Source organism: Drosophila eugracilis, unplaced genomic scaffold, assembly GCF_018153835.1.
Source record: "Drosophila eugracilis isolate 14026-0451.02 unplaced genomic scaffold, ASM1815383v1 contig_2154, whole genome shotgun sequence".
NCBI lineage: Eukaryota > Metazoa > Arthropoda > Insecta > Diptera > Drosophilidae > Drosophila > Drosophila eugracilis.
The window spans coordinates 9,603,396-9,622,957 of NW_024573038.1; the positions used below are offsets into that span (position 1 = coordinate 9,603,396).

The following is a 19,562-nucleotide window of genomic DNA, read 5'->3' on the forward strand; positions in this document are numbered from 1 at the left end:
AACTCCTCTGATCGATCGGCTTCTCAGCGCCGCCAGATGATCTACATTAAGAGAGAGATTTTTGCGGTTCGGCGGACCAAGGAAAAGCCAAATCCACTTGAGGTCGGACCTTTTGCCTGGCTTTTGCCTTTCCTCCACAAATCGCCGCCGTCGATGGGGGCGTGTTCTGTTTAAACTGTGTGCGCCAGGCCATGGTACAGTTTTAAGTAATTGCATTATGTTTAAGTTGGCCTTTTTGCTTGTTTTTGGAGCAGAGTTCGGAGTCGAAGTTTACTGGAAGTGGGCGGTTGAATTTTCGCTTTTTTTTCTCATTGTATACCTTTTTTTTGCCGCATTGCAGATAGAGGCAGACTAAGTAAATACCATAAAGCATGGCTCCGATACTGGGAATTCTTAAGTTCCCTCACAAGTGCAACAAAAATTCAAAAACAAAAACCTTTTTGAAGCTCGTATATAGTTTGACGGGGATTTCAATTACGAACTCAACGAGGTATAACATTCCATATTTCGACCATTTTTGACTTTGCAATAAAGGAAATACTGAAACTTTGGGATAGACCGATTTTCGCGTGTTTTGAAAGGTGTAACATCAAAAAACTTTACAAAAAATATAAAAATAAATAACTTTTTGAATTACTTTTTAAATTACGAACTTAACGAGGAACTACCCTCCTTATTCTGGCAATATTTGGCGTTGTTGAGGATAATTCGCTGATATATTAAGCATAACATCCAAATTTTTGACTCTTGGGTAAAATTAGCGATATTTCTACCAGTATCATGCTTATAACTCCGTCAAAATAAGACGCACAGCTAAAAGGAAGATCGTTTTGTGCAGCCAACGACCCAAGCAAGCTTTCTATGTGGTTGTGCCGATGATTTTCGGAAATTCTTCAGATTTGAATGCGGTTTGAATATTCTGAAAATAGATTGAAATACAAGCTCAACGAGGTATGGTATTCCATTTTTCGACCACTTTTGGTTCTGTTATGGGCAAAACACTGCCAATTTGAGCCTCAAGACCATTTTCTCGTTTTTTGAACTTCATAAAATTGTACGAAAAATCTCAAAAAAATCACTTTTTGAGTGTGGTACACAGTTCGACGGGGAATTTAAATACGAATTCAACGAGGTATTACATTCCATGGTACGATCATTTTTGGCTTCGTAATGAAGAAAATACTGATATTTTAGGCCACAAAGCGGGACAGACCGATTTTCGTATTTTAACATCATAAAAATTTACGAAAATTCTCAAAAAAATCACTTTTTGAGTGTGGTACACAGTTCGACGGGGAATTTAAATACGAATTCAACGAGGTATGACATTCCATGTTACGATCATTTTTGGCTTCGTAATGAAGAAAATACTGATATTTTAGGCCACAAAGCGGGACAGGCCGATTTTCGTATTTTAACATCATAAAAATTTACGAAAATTCTCAAAAAAATCACTTTTTGAGTGTAGTACACAGTTCGACGGGGAATTTAAATACGAATTCAACGAGGTATTACATTCCATGGTACGATCATTTTTGGCTTCGTAATGAAGAAAATACTGATATTTTAGGCCACAAAGCGGGTCAGACCGATTTTCGTATTTTTGGAAAGGGGTAACATCATAAAAATTTACGAAAATTCTCAAAAAATCACTTTTTGAGTGTGGTACACAATTCGACGGGGAATTTAAATACGAATTCAACGAGGTATGACATTCCATGTTACGATCATTTTTGGCTTCGTAATGAAGAAAATACTGATATTTTAGGCCACAAAGCGGGACAGACCGATTTTCGTATTTTTGGAAAGGGGTAACATCATAAAAATTTACGAAAATTCTCAAAAAAATCACTTTTCGAGTGTGGTACACAGTTCGACGGGGAATTTAAATACGAATTCAACGAGGTATGACATTCCATGTTACGATCATTTTTGGCTTCGTAATGAAGAAAATACTGATATTTTAGGCCACAAAGCGGGTCAGACCGATTTTCGTATTTTTGGAAAGGGGTAACATCATAAAAATTTACGAAAATTCTCAAAAAAATCACTTTTTGAGTGTGGTACACAGTTCGACGGGGAATTTAAATACGAATTCAACGAGGTATGACATTCCACGTTACGATCATTTTTGGCTTCGCAATGAAGAAAATACTGATATTTTAGGCCACAAGCGGTACAGACCGATTTTCGTGTTTTTGGAAAGGGGTAACATCATAAAAATTTACGAAAATTCTCAAAAAATCACTTTTTGAGTGTGGTACACAATTCGACGGGGAATTTAAATACGAATTCAACGAGGTATGACATTCCATGTTACGATCATTTTTGGCTTCGTAATGAAGAAAATACTGATATTTTAGGCCACAAGCGGTACAGACCGATTTTCGTGTTTTTGGAAAGGGGTAACATCATAAAAATTTATGAAAATTCTCAAAAAAATCACTTTTTGAGTGTGGTACACAGTTCGACGGGGAATTTAAATACGAATTCAACGAGGTACCACATTCCATGTTACGATCATTTTTGGCTTCGTAATGAAGAAAATACTGATATTATAGGCCACAAAGCGGGTCAGACCGATTTTCGTATTTTTGGAAAGGGGTAACATCATAAAAATTTACGAAAATTCTCAAAAAAATCACTTTTTGAGTGTGGTACACAGTTCGACGGGGAATTTAAATACGAATTCAACGAGGTATGACATTCCACGTTAGGACCATTTTTGGCTTTGTAATTAGCAAAATAATGACAGAATGTGCGAAAAATGAAGATAACGCACTACGACCAAAAGTAGAAACATTTCTTATCAGTTTTAAGAATCAAGAAAAACGGCTGGCTTTATATTATAATCATTTTCTGAAGGCGGAAGATATTCTTAAGGCATATTTTATTTTTCAGTGTGGTTAAGCTTGTTCCCGAAACTTTTACCTCATTAGGGAGATGATCTCATCGGTGATCCATTTATGTCACAAAATGTTCAGCTCGTTTAGAGTGCATGGAGATCCACTTGTGAATGTTTCCCAACAGGTGTACCCCATCCCGTTTCCACTCCACTTCCAAACACTTTGACCGTCTGAGCTACTTAACATAAGCAAACAGCGATTTGTGGCCCCTTAAGCGATCCATAATCAAAAAAATGCAGCATTAATCAGTCCGGATAGCAGATGAGTCCCCAAATCAAAAAACAAAACCCTTTTTTTAGGGGGGACCCCCCACAAGTTGCCGGAGACTCGGGATAGTAGACTAATTAAAAAGCATATTACGAATGTTATTAACATGACAGCGAACACAGCGCCACGACCGAGAGATGGAGGGGCCATAAAAGAGCCTCTGGACAGCAACAAACCGAAAGATAATGAGCTGGGAATGAGACTGAGAATGAGAACGAGAACGGCAACCGATTCAAATCGATGTGCATATTTCGAAACAGAGATTTTCTGCCTGCGAAAAATATTTGGTTTGTTGGGGGTTATTTAATCCAATTAACAGAGACAATTATCGAAATCAGGTAAACCCACACGGCGAGCATCCAATATTGTCACTAATGAGTTATGATGCACAGACGACAGAAGCGGACAAGGCACCATACCATACGATATACACATATATATCCATACACCATGTCATACCAACGAATGGATCCATTGAACCAGCTGCACCAGCTGGTTGGTTGGTCGCTGACTTGGGACTCCAACTTCGACTGACTGAAATGTTGAACATTTTAAACCATAACATTTTATTAACATAATAAAATCAAAATTATCAACAAAGTCGTCAATGTCGCGACACAAAACTGGGACCCACGGACAGATGGACAGAGTCTGAAACGAAAAAATGAAAATGAGACAACTTTGGAGGTAAGGTAACGAGGCTGGAGGTTGCAACTTGGAAGATCTAGCTGAATCAGGCAGCTAAACTGATTGGCATCGCTTCTCGGTTACCTTCTGGAGATGGTCACATCACGTGAGTGGGTTAAATGGGACTCACGAATGTGGCTATCACAATGGTAAGCTCTTAGTATTTTTATAGAAATTTTACATTAAGTTATTAGGTAATAGATTTTAAGGGATTTTTAGGGGACTTAGAGAGAGAGTAGTTTTCTAGCTTAAATACTTCTCCTAAACCCCTCAATACCAAAGAACTTACTCCCTTTCTTGCTCCGAAGAACCATCTCTAACTATTCCCAAACTGACACTCAGACGATCAACGATCATAGTTGGAAAATTTGTGTCTCTGCCCGGGGGCTGGGACTCAAATTTCCATCGTCATCCATAATGCCTATAATACATATAGTAAAGTGCAGCATTTATGTCCGAGGAGAGCGGTTGATGGCGCTTAGCCCAGCTGGCTTGGCTTGGTATAGGTGCTCTTTAACTGGCCCACACTCATTGTCAGCCCAGCGCCGTCCGGTCAATATCTTCCGATAGTTTAGAGTGTGTCTGGGGCATCAGATATGATGGTCCCATCATCGCGGTTGCCACATGCGGCGTGGCATCCCTAGATGGCAGAATTATGATTTACTATAATGAAGCGCTATATAGTCGGCCAGATAGGCATCGGTTTGGTGTCGATCGGATAGCAGATTGTCATAAAGTTGATGACTTGTTATCGATTTTTAAACAGACCTCAATAATCATATATATAGATTGTGATTTTAGGGTTAATTTATTTTGAAAAGCTTTTCTAATAATTGGAATGAGGGAAAAGTTTGCGGGCGAACAGGTTTGAAATTTTGAAGTTTCATTTTTTAAGAAATAATTAACCTTCTTCTATACAAAATATGAACTGAACCCTATAAAAGATAGCAATCGAATTCCATTCGAAAAAAGGAGAGCAACTTTTGGAATCTTGCCCCATGCAGGCTCTCAACATTTCCAATGAAATTCCACATGTGACTCCTTTTCAGGCCCCTTCTTCTCTTGATTTGCTCAATTCCAAAACAGGGCATTGCTCATAAATTTTATTATGAACTCGAACCCGACTCTCGTCGAACTCATCCCCCCGTTGAGAGCGTTGCGAGGCCCATAAACAACATGCAGAAATTACTTGTTTAAAATTTGTCACACCATTAGTAAAAAAATGAATAAATACAAAAAAATACAAAAAAATAAAATGAAATAAAAATCGGCGGCGAAAGGATCTTGCTGAGTTGGTGGACGTGATCGTGGAGCTGGCCAAGAGATTTCCAACACAGGCTGCAGGCTGCAATCGAAAATATCCAGAAACCGAGGGAGAGACCTTGTTTGCTCTTGATTTTATCAACCGCAAAACATCTACTCAAGTGTCAGTGTCACTTGGCCCAGCAGGAGGTGGCTTCGATGGCGACGACTGGCCGACTGAGATCGAGACTGGAAAACCTTAAAAGCAAAAAACCAAACTCTGGCCCAGGGACCATCCCAGGCGTTGAAAAATGAAGAACAGACAGCCGAAGCGAGAAATAAAGCGGAGGAGCAGAAATTCCCCAAAACGAAGTTCAAGTCCAAGTCGAACTTTATCCATATAATGAATACACCCTCAACTTAAGTGCATAATTTATAACGAAGTCCGGCGCGAGCAAACGCAGACAAAGCTGGCAAGATCGTTCCAGCTCCAGGTTATACACTGAGAGAAATGCTAAAAGAAAATTCTTTTAATAAACATTCTGAAAAAGAACAATTCGTTCTTCTTCTGTAACTTCACCCTTAACTTGATCTTTGTTTTTATCATAAGAAATATTTATAAATGTTTTAGATTATTTCTCTCAGTGCATTTGCATTCGAATCCGTATCTTTGGGGGTGTGTGTGTGTTAATAAATTTCTTAATAAAACATGCAAATTCAAATGCATTTATCTAGATCAGCCAAAAGCGACAAAATTTAACGCTCATACCATTTATCAGAAACGTTTTATTTTCCTTATTTTTTCTCTTATTTTGCATTTTTGCTGCCCTCTACCATCATTTGTTGTTGTTGTTGTTTTTTTGGCACACGTCGTCGTGGCTGTGTTTTGGGTTACGGGTAGGGTCCTGATACGGTTAAGGTTACAGAAAGATATTGCGCTCTTGACCACAGCCAGAAAAAACCAGTTGATCTCAATAAATATTTTGACTTTTGACAAATGCCTTTTCGCGAAACAATGAACCAAGGACGACGGTAACAAGGACAACGATAGGGGTGTGGTCCTGTCCAGCCATAAATATATCGAAGGGAGGACCTTTAGGATTGGGAAACTATTCAAAGCAGTTATGTTGCCACAATTTCTTGGGCAATTTGCACAAATGTTTGAGATGCCAAAAACGAGCGGAAAATGTGTCAAGTAGGAGGGCAGAGCAGGCAAAAAGGCAATTTATGTCAAATTTTATTTGCTTAAATAATTTTTGGGTGGCAACGAAGTTAGATTTATAGAGCAACCTGGGTTGGCCTTTGGGAAACAAGAAAAGGAGTGGATCTTGCTTGGGAAGTGGTTACAAAGATATTTATGGGAAAGTGTGGGTTATATTAAAGAGAAGTAAAGTTTCTTCATTTCTTTATATTTTATTATATTTATTATTCAACTTTTTTCCCAATCACATTTGAGATAATTCAGTTGATTGCCATAACTCATTCTTGTTTTTCATAGACAGCAAACTGTGTCAACTTGAAGAAAAACCCAACTATCTCCTTATTTTTTCACGCTGGCCGTTAATTTCAATGAAAATGACTTAACACTAACCCAATGACCCAATGGACAAATTCTTGTACTAAGAACACTGAGTGTGTGTTTTTGTGTGCGTTCTTAGTTAGTGACTTTGTTTTGTTCTTGCCGAGGTAATTATAACGCAAAATCTGCCAGGCCACGACCATTGTTCAGTTGGCTTAGAGCCCAGAGCCAGAGATATGCGCACTCAGATAAACCCTGCCATCTCACAATGGCTAAGAACGTGCATTATAATTATTTTCATAATAAACTTGACAGAATTATAGTTTTTAGCAATTAAATATAAACAACGTTGAAACGAGAAAAATAAAAAACGAAAACCAAAGAAAAACAAGAATAGAACAACGGCAACAATTATGTGAATAATCCGTTGGCAGGGGGTTTTTGGGGTGGTGCATCTGAAAATGTGCAAACCAAAAAAAATAAAAAAAACCTATCCTATGGCAAAGACAAGACAAGTCGAGCCAAGATTCAAGGCCAAAGTTTAAAGAACATGTTTGGCGGGGATGTTGGGGAGGGTCTGTCAATAATGACGATGATGAGTCGCCGGTTCATCATCGCTCCGATCATTTGCTAGATCTCTGGCCGTAATTAATGACTAACATTTGGCCAGGCGTAGTCAGTCAAACTCGCGCTTCATCTAACAGCACTGAAACGGCAAACGAACAACGAAATTTTCTATGTGTGATTGATAACCCCAAAACCAAAATGATGCAAAACCAGCTTTAATTATACCCTATATATAGGGGGTTTTATTGTTTTTTCTAGAATTTAGTCAGGTCTACGTCAGCTTAGCTAGTTTTATCAACCCAAATAAGGAGTCTCTGTGAAAATACTTTCTTAATAACTTATCAAACTTCTTAAATTTATATCCCCAAATACATATTTCATTAACAACTAAAGGGTATTTGCAACTTCGTTATCTAAAACTGAACTTCCTTAATTTTTTCCTGACTGATTCGAGTTTGAGTTCGAGTGTTACCTTCGCTGGCCCGCAGGAGTGCCGTGCCGTGCAGGTTGACTGGCAATATCAATCAAAAAACGAGTACGAATCCGTTTGCAAAATTATTCAAATTTTGAAATATCTGGAAACGAGCAGCAAGTGCATTTGAAAGCGATAACAAAAAACAAACGCACATGCCAAACAGCAATAACAGCAACAACAGAGAAAATATTCAAGTAAAAAGAGCGGACGAGACATGAAAACAGGTCTTGGTGGGAATCCGTAAACGAAATCCCCAAAACTCAGAGATGAGACTGGCGAGGCTGCTGCTGCTGTGTGGTCCTCAGCTGGGGTCTGGGTGGATTTTCTTGGTTTTCTTGGTTTTAATTAACAACTTTACAGCACATTTCAAGCGGTGAAACTTTCGGGGCGTTGAATGGCTGCGATCCGCCTATTAACATAAGACGTTCGATCTCCAGTCGCTCCTTTCCTATATGGCCCAGTCATATAAAATGCACAGTGAAAATTAACACGCTTTTCGGTTCACGCCGCATCGGAAGTCTCTCAGAAATTCGGACCCACCACAGCGTTTGTCATCATCCAAAATATGCAAATTGATTTCGAACTCTCTTCAGAGTTTTCTCCTCCCCCCATACTCGTATATATCCCCTGCGATTGCCCCCCTCATTTACGCATCTTTTCTCGTCTCTGTTGTTTGTCAAACTCATCATATTTTTACGGGTGTTATGGATTTATGCGGAAATGTGATAAAAATTTGTTGTTGATCTTCCTCCAGCCTTAGGTTTATGCTTGTGTGAACTAATAATTGACTATGGCTAATGCGTCAGAGGAGGCTGAAGCTATTATCGAGCAGCATTTAGACTAACTGGAACCAAAGTAAGTTGTTTAATCTCATTTGGTAAAGTTGTGATGGAGGAATAGGGGGTTAGTAAAGGGTAGAAGAGGAGTAGTTTGAGAGGATTTAGTTTAACTTTCTTATCCTTCTGCTTGACAATCAACTTCCATCTCTCTCAATTATATCATTTCACATTTAGCCACCCAAATCAAGCAATCAGCACCTCTTTGCTTCGACGCAATTCGAGTCCAGAGAAATGAGAACCCAGCCAGCCACAGAAACTGAACCACACCTTCCACACTGCAACTTACTAGCATAATTACGGCGAGGACTGCGAGGAAAATAACAAAGCCAAATACGAGCGATGAAAATACTGGAGAAGAGGTCGTAAATCTCAGGTCCCATGAAAGGCAACAAATTAACATTATTAAAATTTGGTTTTTCGACACAGAAAACAAAGCGAAACAAAACGAAAAAACAAAGCGAAACGAAGAAACCAAAAATACTAAACAAATAATATTTTATTTGGACTAAACTAGTGGCGATGGAGATGTGTGTCCCGATTCCAGGTGCTAAGTGAGGAAGTAAACGTTGTCAAGGAAAGTCAACACAAAAAAGAAAACCCTCAAAAGTGAATGGAGAACACGAAGGCGCCGCCATCGCTGGGAAAAATATAACTTCGAAGCTATTCAAGGAAGAGAATCTAAAGATTTGACAGAGAAACAGAGATTTTTTAGAGTCTAGAAATTTACGATATGATAATAAATCAAAACGAAAAAACCAAAAAAGTAACAAAACTCCCGATGCCCTAATTCATTTTTTATTGAGGTGCACTGGCGAAGGAGAATAATCAATAATCAGACACACAGTTGGAAATCAGGACACCCATAAAAAAAACAAGAACCTCTCCCGACCGACTCTCATCTAAATAAAATTTAATGTTTATATGGCGCACACACCTCCAATTTAATGTTCGTCTTCGTTTCGAGGGAAAGACAAAGGCTGTTGGCCTAACAATGGCAAGTCCTTTTCTCCTTCGTTTGCCCCGCTCCTTTGAGCCTTCATCTCTTGGCTTGTTTAGTGGATGATAAATTGCTGCCGTGTGTGAGAGTCTCCCTGGGCATGGATCATGGATCCTACATGTCCTACCACCACCAGCAATTGTTATGATTTGTTTATGCCTTTTTGGGAGCAGCTGTACCACGCCCGTTTGAAATACAACTCGGGTATGGCCAGGAAAAAGTACAATTCAATCACGGATTCAGCGGTGATCGGCGGGAATTTACACTAAGACAAGTTTTTGAAGTTTTATCTGAAGAAATTTTATAGAATTATTAAAATGAAGATTGAATGACTTTTCTAAGTCTTTTCCAGCTTAAATTGGGAATTATTTCCTAAAATACTTTCACGTCCATCCTTAAACATTATAAACTTATTAGAATCATTATTATTTGTTTAAAATATTAAAGTTTGAATCTTTGTTTTAAGTGTAAATCCATATAAAAACGCAATCGTGTATGTTATTTTTTCACACCTAACAGTAACTTATCTGGATCGCCATCGATCAGGAAGTCCCGCATATTGCGTATTCGAAATCAATCTCAACCCCCGAGAAAGAAAGAAAGGAAAACCGTACTAATTGTATGAAACAAAACCCCCAAAAATTAATGCAATCTATTGTGAGATTCAACACGATTCCAGTTAGTAACGCCGATTAGGATCTGCCAGTGGCCTCACGCACGGATCGAGGACATTAATGTGTCAACATGTGCGACGATAGGAAGCAGCAGCAGCAGCAGCAGTAGTCATGCAGTTCTCGGGGACATTACATTGAGGCCTAGTTCCTGGTAGCAGGACCATGGCTACCGATAAGGATCAGGACACGATTCGTGCGAATGTCGCCCAGGGAGCTGAGATAGACAGAGAGAGAGAGAGAGGAAAACGACCACAACAATGCACGCATAATGAGGAAATCTGGTTGAGATATCAACTGACATATGGGCACCCGAAAACATTATAGTCCTCTCAACTTCAAGCCGGGCTGGAAAAATGTATTTATATAAATGATATCTTTTCCTTTTAATGCCTTTTTGCATGCTACATAAATCTTTAACAGAGAAAACTTCAGTTTTATTGCCCGTATGCAAAGTAGGAGACTCTGTCTTTGAGTTTTCGATTCCCAACTGACCTTCAACCCTTTCCTTTCTTCTCTCAACTCCTGCGGTTGACCGCATTATTTTCTCAAAGGGGTTGCCTGGGATAACTTGATTAGATTGTTCCTTTGGCGAACATTATTCTTGATTAAGTCACATTAATTATGATAATGATGGCCCCGAAACGAATCCCCGGGACAAAGACCAAAAATCTCTCAGACAATGGCAATTGAAATGGGAACAGGATATTGTCTGGCACCCGATATATATATATATATATAGCGGAGTATAATAAAAAGTAAGAAAGGAAGGAAGCCAGGACGTGTGCGCAAATAAAAAAAAGAAAAGTAAATAGTGCGTTCGAGCGAGGAGGTAAAAGGTAAAAGTGTGATAAATGTCAATTTCCTGCTCAGCATTTTGGACACGCTGATGACTTCATCAGCGGCGATATCCTTATGCGGAAGTTATCTAATAACCGGCCGACTCTCGTAATCCTTTTATGGAATTAATCAAGTGTGGCCATGACAAAAAAGTACACAGATATTCCAGCTGTCCTTGGGGAACGCACAGCGCAGATGCAATGGAATTATTTCTTTCTCTTCATATGGCTAACAAATTGTCTTACTTCATTAAAGTTTAGGTAAGTCGGAGTATAGGAAATAGAGTATGGCTACAAATTCTGTATTTAAATGTGAACAAAATTCAAGTACAAGAAAAGCCTGAAAAGGCAATGAAAATTGAAAATTTCCTAACATATTCCACTCACATTCCAGGCGAGAGACATTCATAAATTATCCATAAACCAGTACAGCGATTGGGCAGAGAGAAATAATCAAATTTATGGACATTGATACAGTGCAATGCCTTGAATCGAAAATAAACAATTTTTATAGTTTATGTGGTGTTTGTCGATGTGATTTCCGCTCGAGAACAACCTCAGGTGGGCTCAGTCCGTCAAACTGTGTTCGGTTATCGTTACTGGATTCAGGCTGCAGTCTGCATATTAAAACAAAAGAATGAAAAATCTAAAAGGCGAACGGCAGCAACAGCAACAGCAGCTGCCTTGCAAATGATCCTCAAGTGACCGCAGAAGGGCCTCAAATAAATGACAAATGGAAACTCTTTGAAAAGAAAATCTTGAGCAACTGTCACAGCAAAACTAACTGTTGGCAAAATAACAATTAGAAAACAGTTGCAAAAGTTGATCTGTATTTTTGTTTAGTTCGAATCATTAATCATGCAAAAGAGTAAGCCAGACAGTCGTAAGATCCCCTTGATCGATTTGAATTACTCGAAATTAGCTTCACATCGAGTGTCATTAATTATGTCAGAGTTTTGTAGTTCAAGAGGGTCCCGCCATTAACGGGTTAGCTAAGTAAATAAATAACGTTCGGCTGACAAGAAATGCAGATCTTTCGGTTTGAATTCCTAATCAAGTGTCATTAATCACGGGGTCGCTCTTTGATTTTGGCATACGTTCAAGGTGACGGCACAAACAATTGCCGCCTCTGGGTCTGCTTTTTTTCAGTTTTCTATTTTTTGGTTTTTACCTCACGTGACATTGGTAATGCAATTTTTCCGGCCATACCACCCCATGGTTTTCCCTCTGTTAAATGGCCACCTAGCCAACCAAAGCCATGCCAAAAACTCGAATTCAAAGGCATCCACATGCAATTTGCCGTCTTGTTGCTGCGAAACTAGAACACGAATGAGAACTTTTTATTGCCATTATGCTGGCTGGCTTTGTTTGCCCTTAGCCAGCGACAAAAAATAGTTCTGTCTTTCGGTTAAAACGAAAATGGGATACCCTTACTTAAAGGAAGTTTCAATTTAGAGATTGTATATAAAATTCAACCTTTAAATTGAAGAAAATTCAGTAATTCGAAAGGTGAAATCTTAAGTTAAAGAGGAACATATTTTCAATATCGAAGTTAACTTTTTCAAAGTACTCAACAACTTCACATAACTCCCCTTACCAAGTCTGCAAAATAGCCAAGAACTTAAGGTCAATTTTAATTCCGAGGCATTGAACTTGTTGTTGTACTTGCTGGGGTGGCGAAAAAGGGGGAGGCATAAAGCCGACCGACCTCGCCTTGGCTTCGTTTCTTTGATTTTGGGAGCTAGAGAACTTGCAAATAAACCTCAATGGCTGCATTGTTGTTACGTGTGGAGTTCGGATCGCAACAAACAGAATAACTGCCGAAAGATCTCTCATAGTTACACAACGCACAAAATGCGTTAATTAACAGAAATATGCAGCGCCCACTTGCTAAAAAAAACAGAAACAGAAACACTGGCAGAAACCGAAAGGAACGCCTCTTGAGGCAAATAAAAATTTGTTTGCCGAGGATTCGATGAACGTGGAAGGCAGCTTATGCCCAGGTTATTTATGATTTTTCGCATAAATTTACGCGAACGCTCGTAAAAATGCGTGAAATACGACATTTTGAGTTCTGTGAAAGTGTAACAGACTCCGACCCCGAATATCCACAGATACCAACCAATATAGACCCGCAGTTTTGGCCAGAAATCAGCAAGACAAAGCTCGCCCAGCAGCTCGCCGTGAACAATGTGGCAACATTTGCGTGATTTGTGGCTTTCAGAGCGTTAAGCCCTGGCAACAATGTTGCTAATAGACCTGGTCGAAAGCCTGACGAGGAATCCGCCGCATCTAGGCACCCGAAAAATCTCAGTCGTCCTTTCTCACGGACTGGGAATTTCACTAGAACAAGTAGCTAAGCTAGGAGTATGTTAAGCAAGCCATTACACCTTTAAAAGTATTTTAGAACTTTGCTTCTTTTTTATGTGTCTTCTTCAAAGTATAATTTGTTACTCTTAACTGCGGTTAAGAGGCAGCTCAGGGGCTTAGTTTGGCAATTAGAAACAGCATTAAAAATTTCCATTTTACAGGTTTTGGTGCTTGCAATACAAATGTATATATTTAAAGGTTTTACATAAAGGGTTTACAGTCGTTCTAGTTACGAATTAATATTAATGCATTGTAAAAGTTTTCTGGTCATTAAATAATTTGAAGTTGACTTCAATCATCCGCCAAATCGCCCACTCCCACCGTGGCTTGGGGAGGAGCTGTGGTCACCGCACTGAAGGGCAGAGCATGCTGGGTGGCCGAGGCCCAGTTTCTGCGGGGAAGAATCCTGCCGAAATTGAAATACTTCTGCCTCAGCTTATCCTTGATCTCGTCCTCGTTCATAATGGCACTGGCCTCGCGAAAGTTCAGGAAAATGCGACCCTTGTCATCGGTTTTTATGGGTAGGATTTCGGTGCATACATTCCGGGCTTTGAGGAGGAAGCCCTCCTCTTCCTTTTCCCCTGCAGCAGATGAAGGTCCTCCGGCGAGGTTTATTAAACGATCTTCGGGCAAAGCCGCCACACTATCCAAACGGGAGTCCATGGACAAAGATCTTGGTGGTTTGGCCGTACTAGGATGGTTTTTCTTCTTCCTCAGGCAAAAGGGATCCCGATCGCTGGCCTTGACATATTGAACCACCGGGCGATTGACACCCCACTTTGGTCTATCGTCCATCTTGTTGGCGTCTTTGTCTTTGTTTTGGTTCTTCTTCAGATTCTTGTCCTTTTCCTTATCCTTACTCTTAGCCTTAAATGTGGTTGTGGTGGTGGTAGTCGTAGTAGTCGTGGTCTCATGATCTTTTTCAGCAGTAGATTCCTTAGCGGGTTGGGTCTGAGACTTGGATGTCTGAGTTGTGGTGGTGGTGGAAACCTCCCGCTTGAGCAAAACCTTATAGAAGTTATCGTGGAACAGGCAGAGATCGCAATTCAAGGGCAACTCTGTCTGGGTTTCCACATCCGCCTGGTGACCCAGTTCGTGGTTGTGGGCATCTCTGTCATCTGAACTGTTTAAGCTGTTCCCCAGCTGTAAAGGCGTCTTAAGGGGTATCAGTGCGAGTTTGTCTTGTTCGGGCACTGAAGCTGGAGCCACATCCACCTCTAAAGAGTCAGGAGAAAAGCAGCCACTGGCGGTGACCAAATCCGTCCTACCAGATCTTGCAGTCTCTAGGGGATCTTCCTCCTTTTCCGCCTGATAGCCATCCTCTGTGTATATAGAGGTATCTGTACGATGGGTCATCGTGGCCTTTGAGTATGAGCCAGATGTCTGTGGTAGCTTCTGTATGGGTTGTTGCATAAAGTAAGTGGCTATCTGTAGGTTACCAATGGCATTTTGCAGGCCGAAAATATCACTGGTAACCGGCAATGGTATGAGAGTAGCTGGTTGCATCAGCAGCGCCATGTTCTCCTTGTCTTCGCCCAGGAAAGAAGGTTGTTTTTTGGTCTGAGTTGGTCCTTTGGTTTCCTCTTTCTGAGTATCCTTGGGTTGTCTAATGGGCTTCGTGATGGTACGTCGAAGGTTGATGGGTGTGCCTATCAGTACCTTTTCCTCTGTGACGACTGGAGGGGCAGCTCGTGGTGTATTAGATGGCTCTTCTTCTTGAGGGGATGTTTCTCCTGCAGCAGTTCCCACCACCTCCTCTTCTTCGTCCTCCTCCACGGATTGCACTCTTAGCAGCTCGGACTCCTCCTCCTCGGTTTCCTGGGACACTTTGGATGGCTGGCGAACTATTCGCTTCTTTTGTTTCTCCAATTTGGCTGCGACTTCTGCTTTCTGTATGGCATCCAGCATAACTTGCTGCTTCTTTTGCTGGGCCTCTTCTCGTTCCAGAAGAGTTCTCCTCTCGAAATCCAGACGTTCCTGCTCCAATTGCTTCTGTCTGCGGATGCGCTCTTCCTCGATCTGCTCCTCCTGCCGATGGCGTTCTAGTTCCCATTTCCGGATCAGTTCCCGCTCGTGAAGTTGCTTCTTAATGGCATTGTGATACTCGGCTGCCTTACGTCTTTTGTCCATTCTTTCGGCTAGAGTATGAGCATCTAGTGGGGCATTCTGACCTCGTAGATATGTGGAGGATGACTGCATAGACTGGACATCGTCCTCGCTGTCCTTGAGATCATGCATTCCGCGACTGAGCCATCCAGGTGGCTGCTGGGGTGCCTGATGGCCAGCTCCTCCATTGAAGTTGGCCCAGCGAGCCCGTTCCCTTTCATGCTGCTCATGGACATAGAAATCGTTCTGCTCCGGATTGCCAATGTGAACCTGGTAAGTGTTAGAAGTGGAGACATCGCGGCTCATGCTCATGTTGGAGGAGCTGGGAGGTGCAGGCACATAGCAGCAGCTATAAGGAAATTGAATAAAACATATCTTTAAGTAGATTAAACTTAAATTAAACTTAAACTTAACTTTGATAATAAAACTGGAGCAATAAACTTTAACCAATAATAACTCCTTTATGAAAAGCCATTAAGTTATTTATATTGGTTACCCAGTTTAATTATTCCATGTTTAATTGCAGTTAAGACATTTGTTGTTTTTGTGTGATTGGGTCACTTGGTTACTCACCCATCGGCCATGTATCCATCGGCAGCGAGTGGCTCATATCCCTGCCCTGGCACACGTCGTCCCTTGATGGTGTATACCTTGCCCAGCGGATTTAACGGGGGTGGTTGATGCGGTATGGGCATGGAAATCGGTGCAGGAATTGGTGCAGCTGTAGTACCCGCCTGTATCGATCGCCGAAGGCGACGGCAGCCAGCCACACCCCCACCCACAGCACCCACACTGCCGCCATCCAGGACACTGGCGCTTCCCATACCACTAATGCTCTCGATTTGACTCGCACCGTCGTTGAACCAAATGTCTGGGGTGTGGGGATTCTTGGGTGTATCGCTCAGATAGCCGGAAGTATCCTCCTCCTGGCAACCAGGAGGTCCCTGGACTCCGCCACCCCCACCGCCAGCGTTGTTGCCAGCACCTCCCGGGGGATTGTTTAATCGATGTGGCCCGTTGCCGGGATCAATGTCAGTTGGTTTCCCCGTCTTTTCCTGGTGTCTCACCCTCTGTCTTATGGCTGGCAAACTGGGACTCCGCAGGCGTTGCTGTTGCTGTTGCAAATGTTGTTGGTGTTGCTGTTGCTGCAGCAAAAGTTGCTGGTGTTGCAGCTTCAAGTGTTGCTGCGCCTCCTGACGTGAGTTCTGCATCCTTCCCTTGGCCGTTTGTAGAGATGTGGGCACTAGTTCGGCATACCGAGCAGGATTCTGCAACTGACGGGATGTCATCCCAGGAGCATAGCTCCCTCTTCGGGTTCTGCGATACATGGACTCATCTTCGTCCTCATAATCCGCATCGGCATCCACATCCAGATCATCGATATACCGCTCAAGCTGATTCATATAGGCCTGGTTGCCCTGCCTATACTCCGGCTGTCGCAGGATCAATTGCATATCCGGACCTTTAGCTCGTCGCGAATGACTGGAAGTTTGATTCGAGGTCGAAGTCTGGCTGAGATCCAAGTTGGAGTAGTAGGTGCGAATGGAGGTGCGTTCGATTTTGTGGTGGGAGGTGTGCTGATGATGGTACATCTCATCCATGCGAGCTATTTCCTCTGTTTCGAATATAAAATATTTGATTTAATATTTATTAATAAAGCCATGTCTTGGACTGACCTCTCTCCTTGGCCCATTGCTGCTTCTTCAAGTCCAATAACCTGTGCGTTTGCCTGGCCTCCGGTCCCGTAATCATGTCAGTTCATTGCACTTCCACTTTGCAGACCAGAAACAGAGATACCAAAGGTCGGCTGGAATCCTAGCACTCGGTGAAGCACCACACCAAGGCTGTGCAGGAACCTCACTGAAATTCCTTCGAACTCAAAGCACCGACAGCCGAAATTCGATTTGTTTTGCATTGGAATGCCAGCGGGTTGTCCTGGCAACAACGAGCCCCATTCAAGGAGTAAACAAAGCTAGTTTGGGTATTTTTATGAAGGGGTATTACTAGTAATATGAGTCCATGTGCCACTTAAGAGACTAAAAGGAAAAGCAATTCAGTTTTTAACAATATTTTAACAATATTAACAATCAATTTAGAAAGTGGAACTTCTTTGATTTTCCTCAACTAAAAGGATAAATATGATTTTGTATATACTTTTTGTAAGTAAACCCCCTTACTTCCTGGCCTGTAGGGTATTTAAAATTCGTCAATCCAGCGTTAACCTTCCTTTTTTGTTTTCAGTGGGGGCAGTCCTTGCACTCGCTTTTGGCAGTGGGTTAATGCAGTCGGGTAAACTTGTTATGTGGGCGGTGGGGCGCCAGAAACTGAAGCTATCATCGCGTGCCCGATGTCTGTTCCAAAAATACACACTCTATTTGCTGTTTGTTGGTATAAATTAAAAGGACAACTGAGAAAACAAGGAAGACTCCTTTCGGTGGGCTGGTTTTGGTGGGTTCTATTGATTTTCCATCAAGGGTGGACTATCCCCACACGCGTAAGTTCAATTACCGCAAACATATAAGGAAATGCGGAGGGTAAGAGCAACAAGTTATCCAGCGGAATCTTTAACCTTCGGGCTGCTAGCTTGGCGTAGGTGTAAAATGCAGAACGAACGTCCTTCGTGGTTGGCTCTTTTCAGTCTTTTCCGTTTTATTTTTTTGTTCAAGATTTCAGTCTGTCCATTCGATTAGCGGAGGGACCAACCTACCCGGGCTCACAGAATTTATTTCCCATGGTCAAAATAGAAATGGCCAAAAGATAAAAAGGCCAGAGAAATATCTCATAACCCATTTTCCATAAACATACAGAGACCACAGAGCCAGATCGGTGTGGTTGGTGGTTGCCTTCTGCCTGCTGCCTTCTTTTTGGCTTTCTGACTTTGCTGCCTTGGTGGTGCTGTGGTGGTGCTGTTGGGTCTGTTTTATACGCGTGGGCGTTGAAATCACTGCCAGTCAAAAGGTCATGTTATGGATCTTGAGCGAACTATGTGTCTAAGCATGAGAGCATGGGAGCCCGGACCCGAACCGAGAGTTGAGTCGAGTGGAGTCGACTCGAGTCGAGAGCAAGACCCAGTCTCAAAGACAGACACCCAGCGAGCACACTGGAAAAAATACTCTCAACTTCTTCCTAAGAACAAATCATCTTTATTATTTGTTCTCAGTTTCTCTAGGAGTTAGGATATTGAGTTTATTGACGATTTTTATGATGGATAGGCCAGATTATATAATAAATATTAAACTTATGAAGTCATTTTTGCAAGTGCCGAAGACAGGGCGACCAAGAAAAGGAGCAGCTAGAGATCAGGCCAAAAGCAATGTTGAGGGAGTTTAAAGGGGTAAGGAGAGCGGGGGAGTGTTACAGACGGAGACGGCAATCAAGAAATCCCACTTGATACAAGTGCATTTATAAGACATTATAATGAGTTTTTATAAACTTAAACAGGGTCGCCAGCGAGCGGCCCTAGGGCGTCACTTAACTAGACGAAGTCCCCCCACCCGGTGCTCAGTTCCCTCGCTCTAGATGATCTTGGACATTGATCATGATGAAGATCATGAAGATCAACCGGAGATCATCAAGATCATAATTGCTTATGCAGGTGGGTCAAGAGTTGAGTCGGGTCATCCGCTGCCATCTCCCATACGAACACATGTCACCACCAGTCGGGGATTTTTCCCCCATCTAGACCCGAAAAGAAAGTGATCATGCCAGGAGTGATGATCGGCTCGATCATGTCCGCTGCCATTTAGGCAGCAATTTTCATTCATCTACCCAACAGACCCCAGATACCGTCCAGAGATTTTCACTTGTCCGCTGGCCGATCGGGCGGGCAATCAATTGAACGATCGCGCTGATCGCGCCGGATCGTTTTGCTCGATCGCTCTATTCAAACGATCGATGTATCATTTAGCGTATAACCTCAATACACCTACCAATAAACAAACAAGCCAAATGCCTAATAATTGTAATTTTCCATATTTTTGTCGAGTCTACGATCGGAGACGAATGCGATGAACTCAAACACGATCGGGCCCCGAAGGCAAAGGAGTCGTTTAAATGGCAGATAGAGAGAGATGTATG

General features: G+C 41.7%; 1 protein-coding gene and 1 long non-coding RNA gene across 2 annotated transcripts; one reads left to right on the top strand and one right to left on the bottom strand.

The window, feature by feature from the left end:
* The first annotated feature begins 7,416 nt into the window (after window positions 1-7,416).
* Window positions 7,417-9,665, top strand: LOC108114026. Its single transcript, XR_001772729.1, has 3 exons — window positions 7,417-8,518; window positions 8,677-8,861; window positions 8,929-9,665. It is a non-coding gene; the product is annotated as an uncharacterized LOC108114026 (long non-coding RNA).
* A 3,891-nt stretch (window positions 9,666-13,556) lies between these two features.
* On the bottom strand, window positions 13,557-17,565 carry LOC108113970. The gene is made up of 3 exons (XM_017224686.2): window positions 17,162-17,565; window positions 16,059-17,100; window positions 13,557-15,834 (listed from the first exon to the last, which is right to left on the bottom strand). The coding sequence occupies exons 1-3, from the start codon at window positions 17,235-17,237 to the stop codon at window positions 13,671-13,673; spliced, it is 3,282 nt and encodes a 1,093-aa protein (XP_017080175.1). The 5' UTR covers window positions 17,238-17,565; the 3' UTR covers window positions 13,557-13,670.
* Between the last annotated feature and the right edge of the window lie 1,997 nt (window positions 17,566-19,562).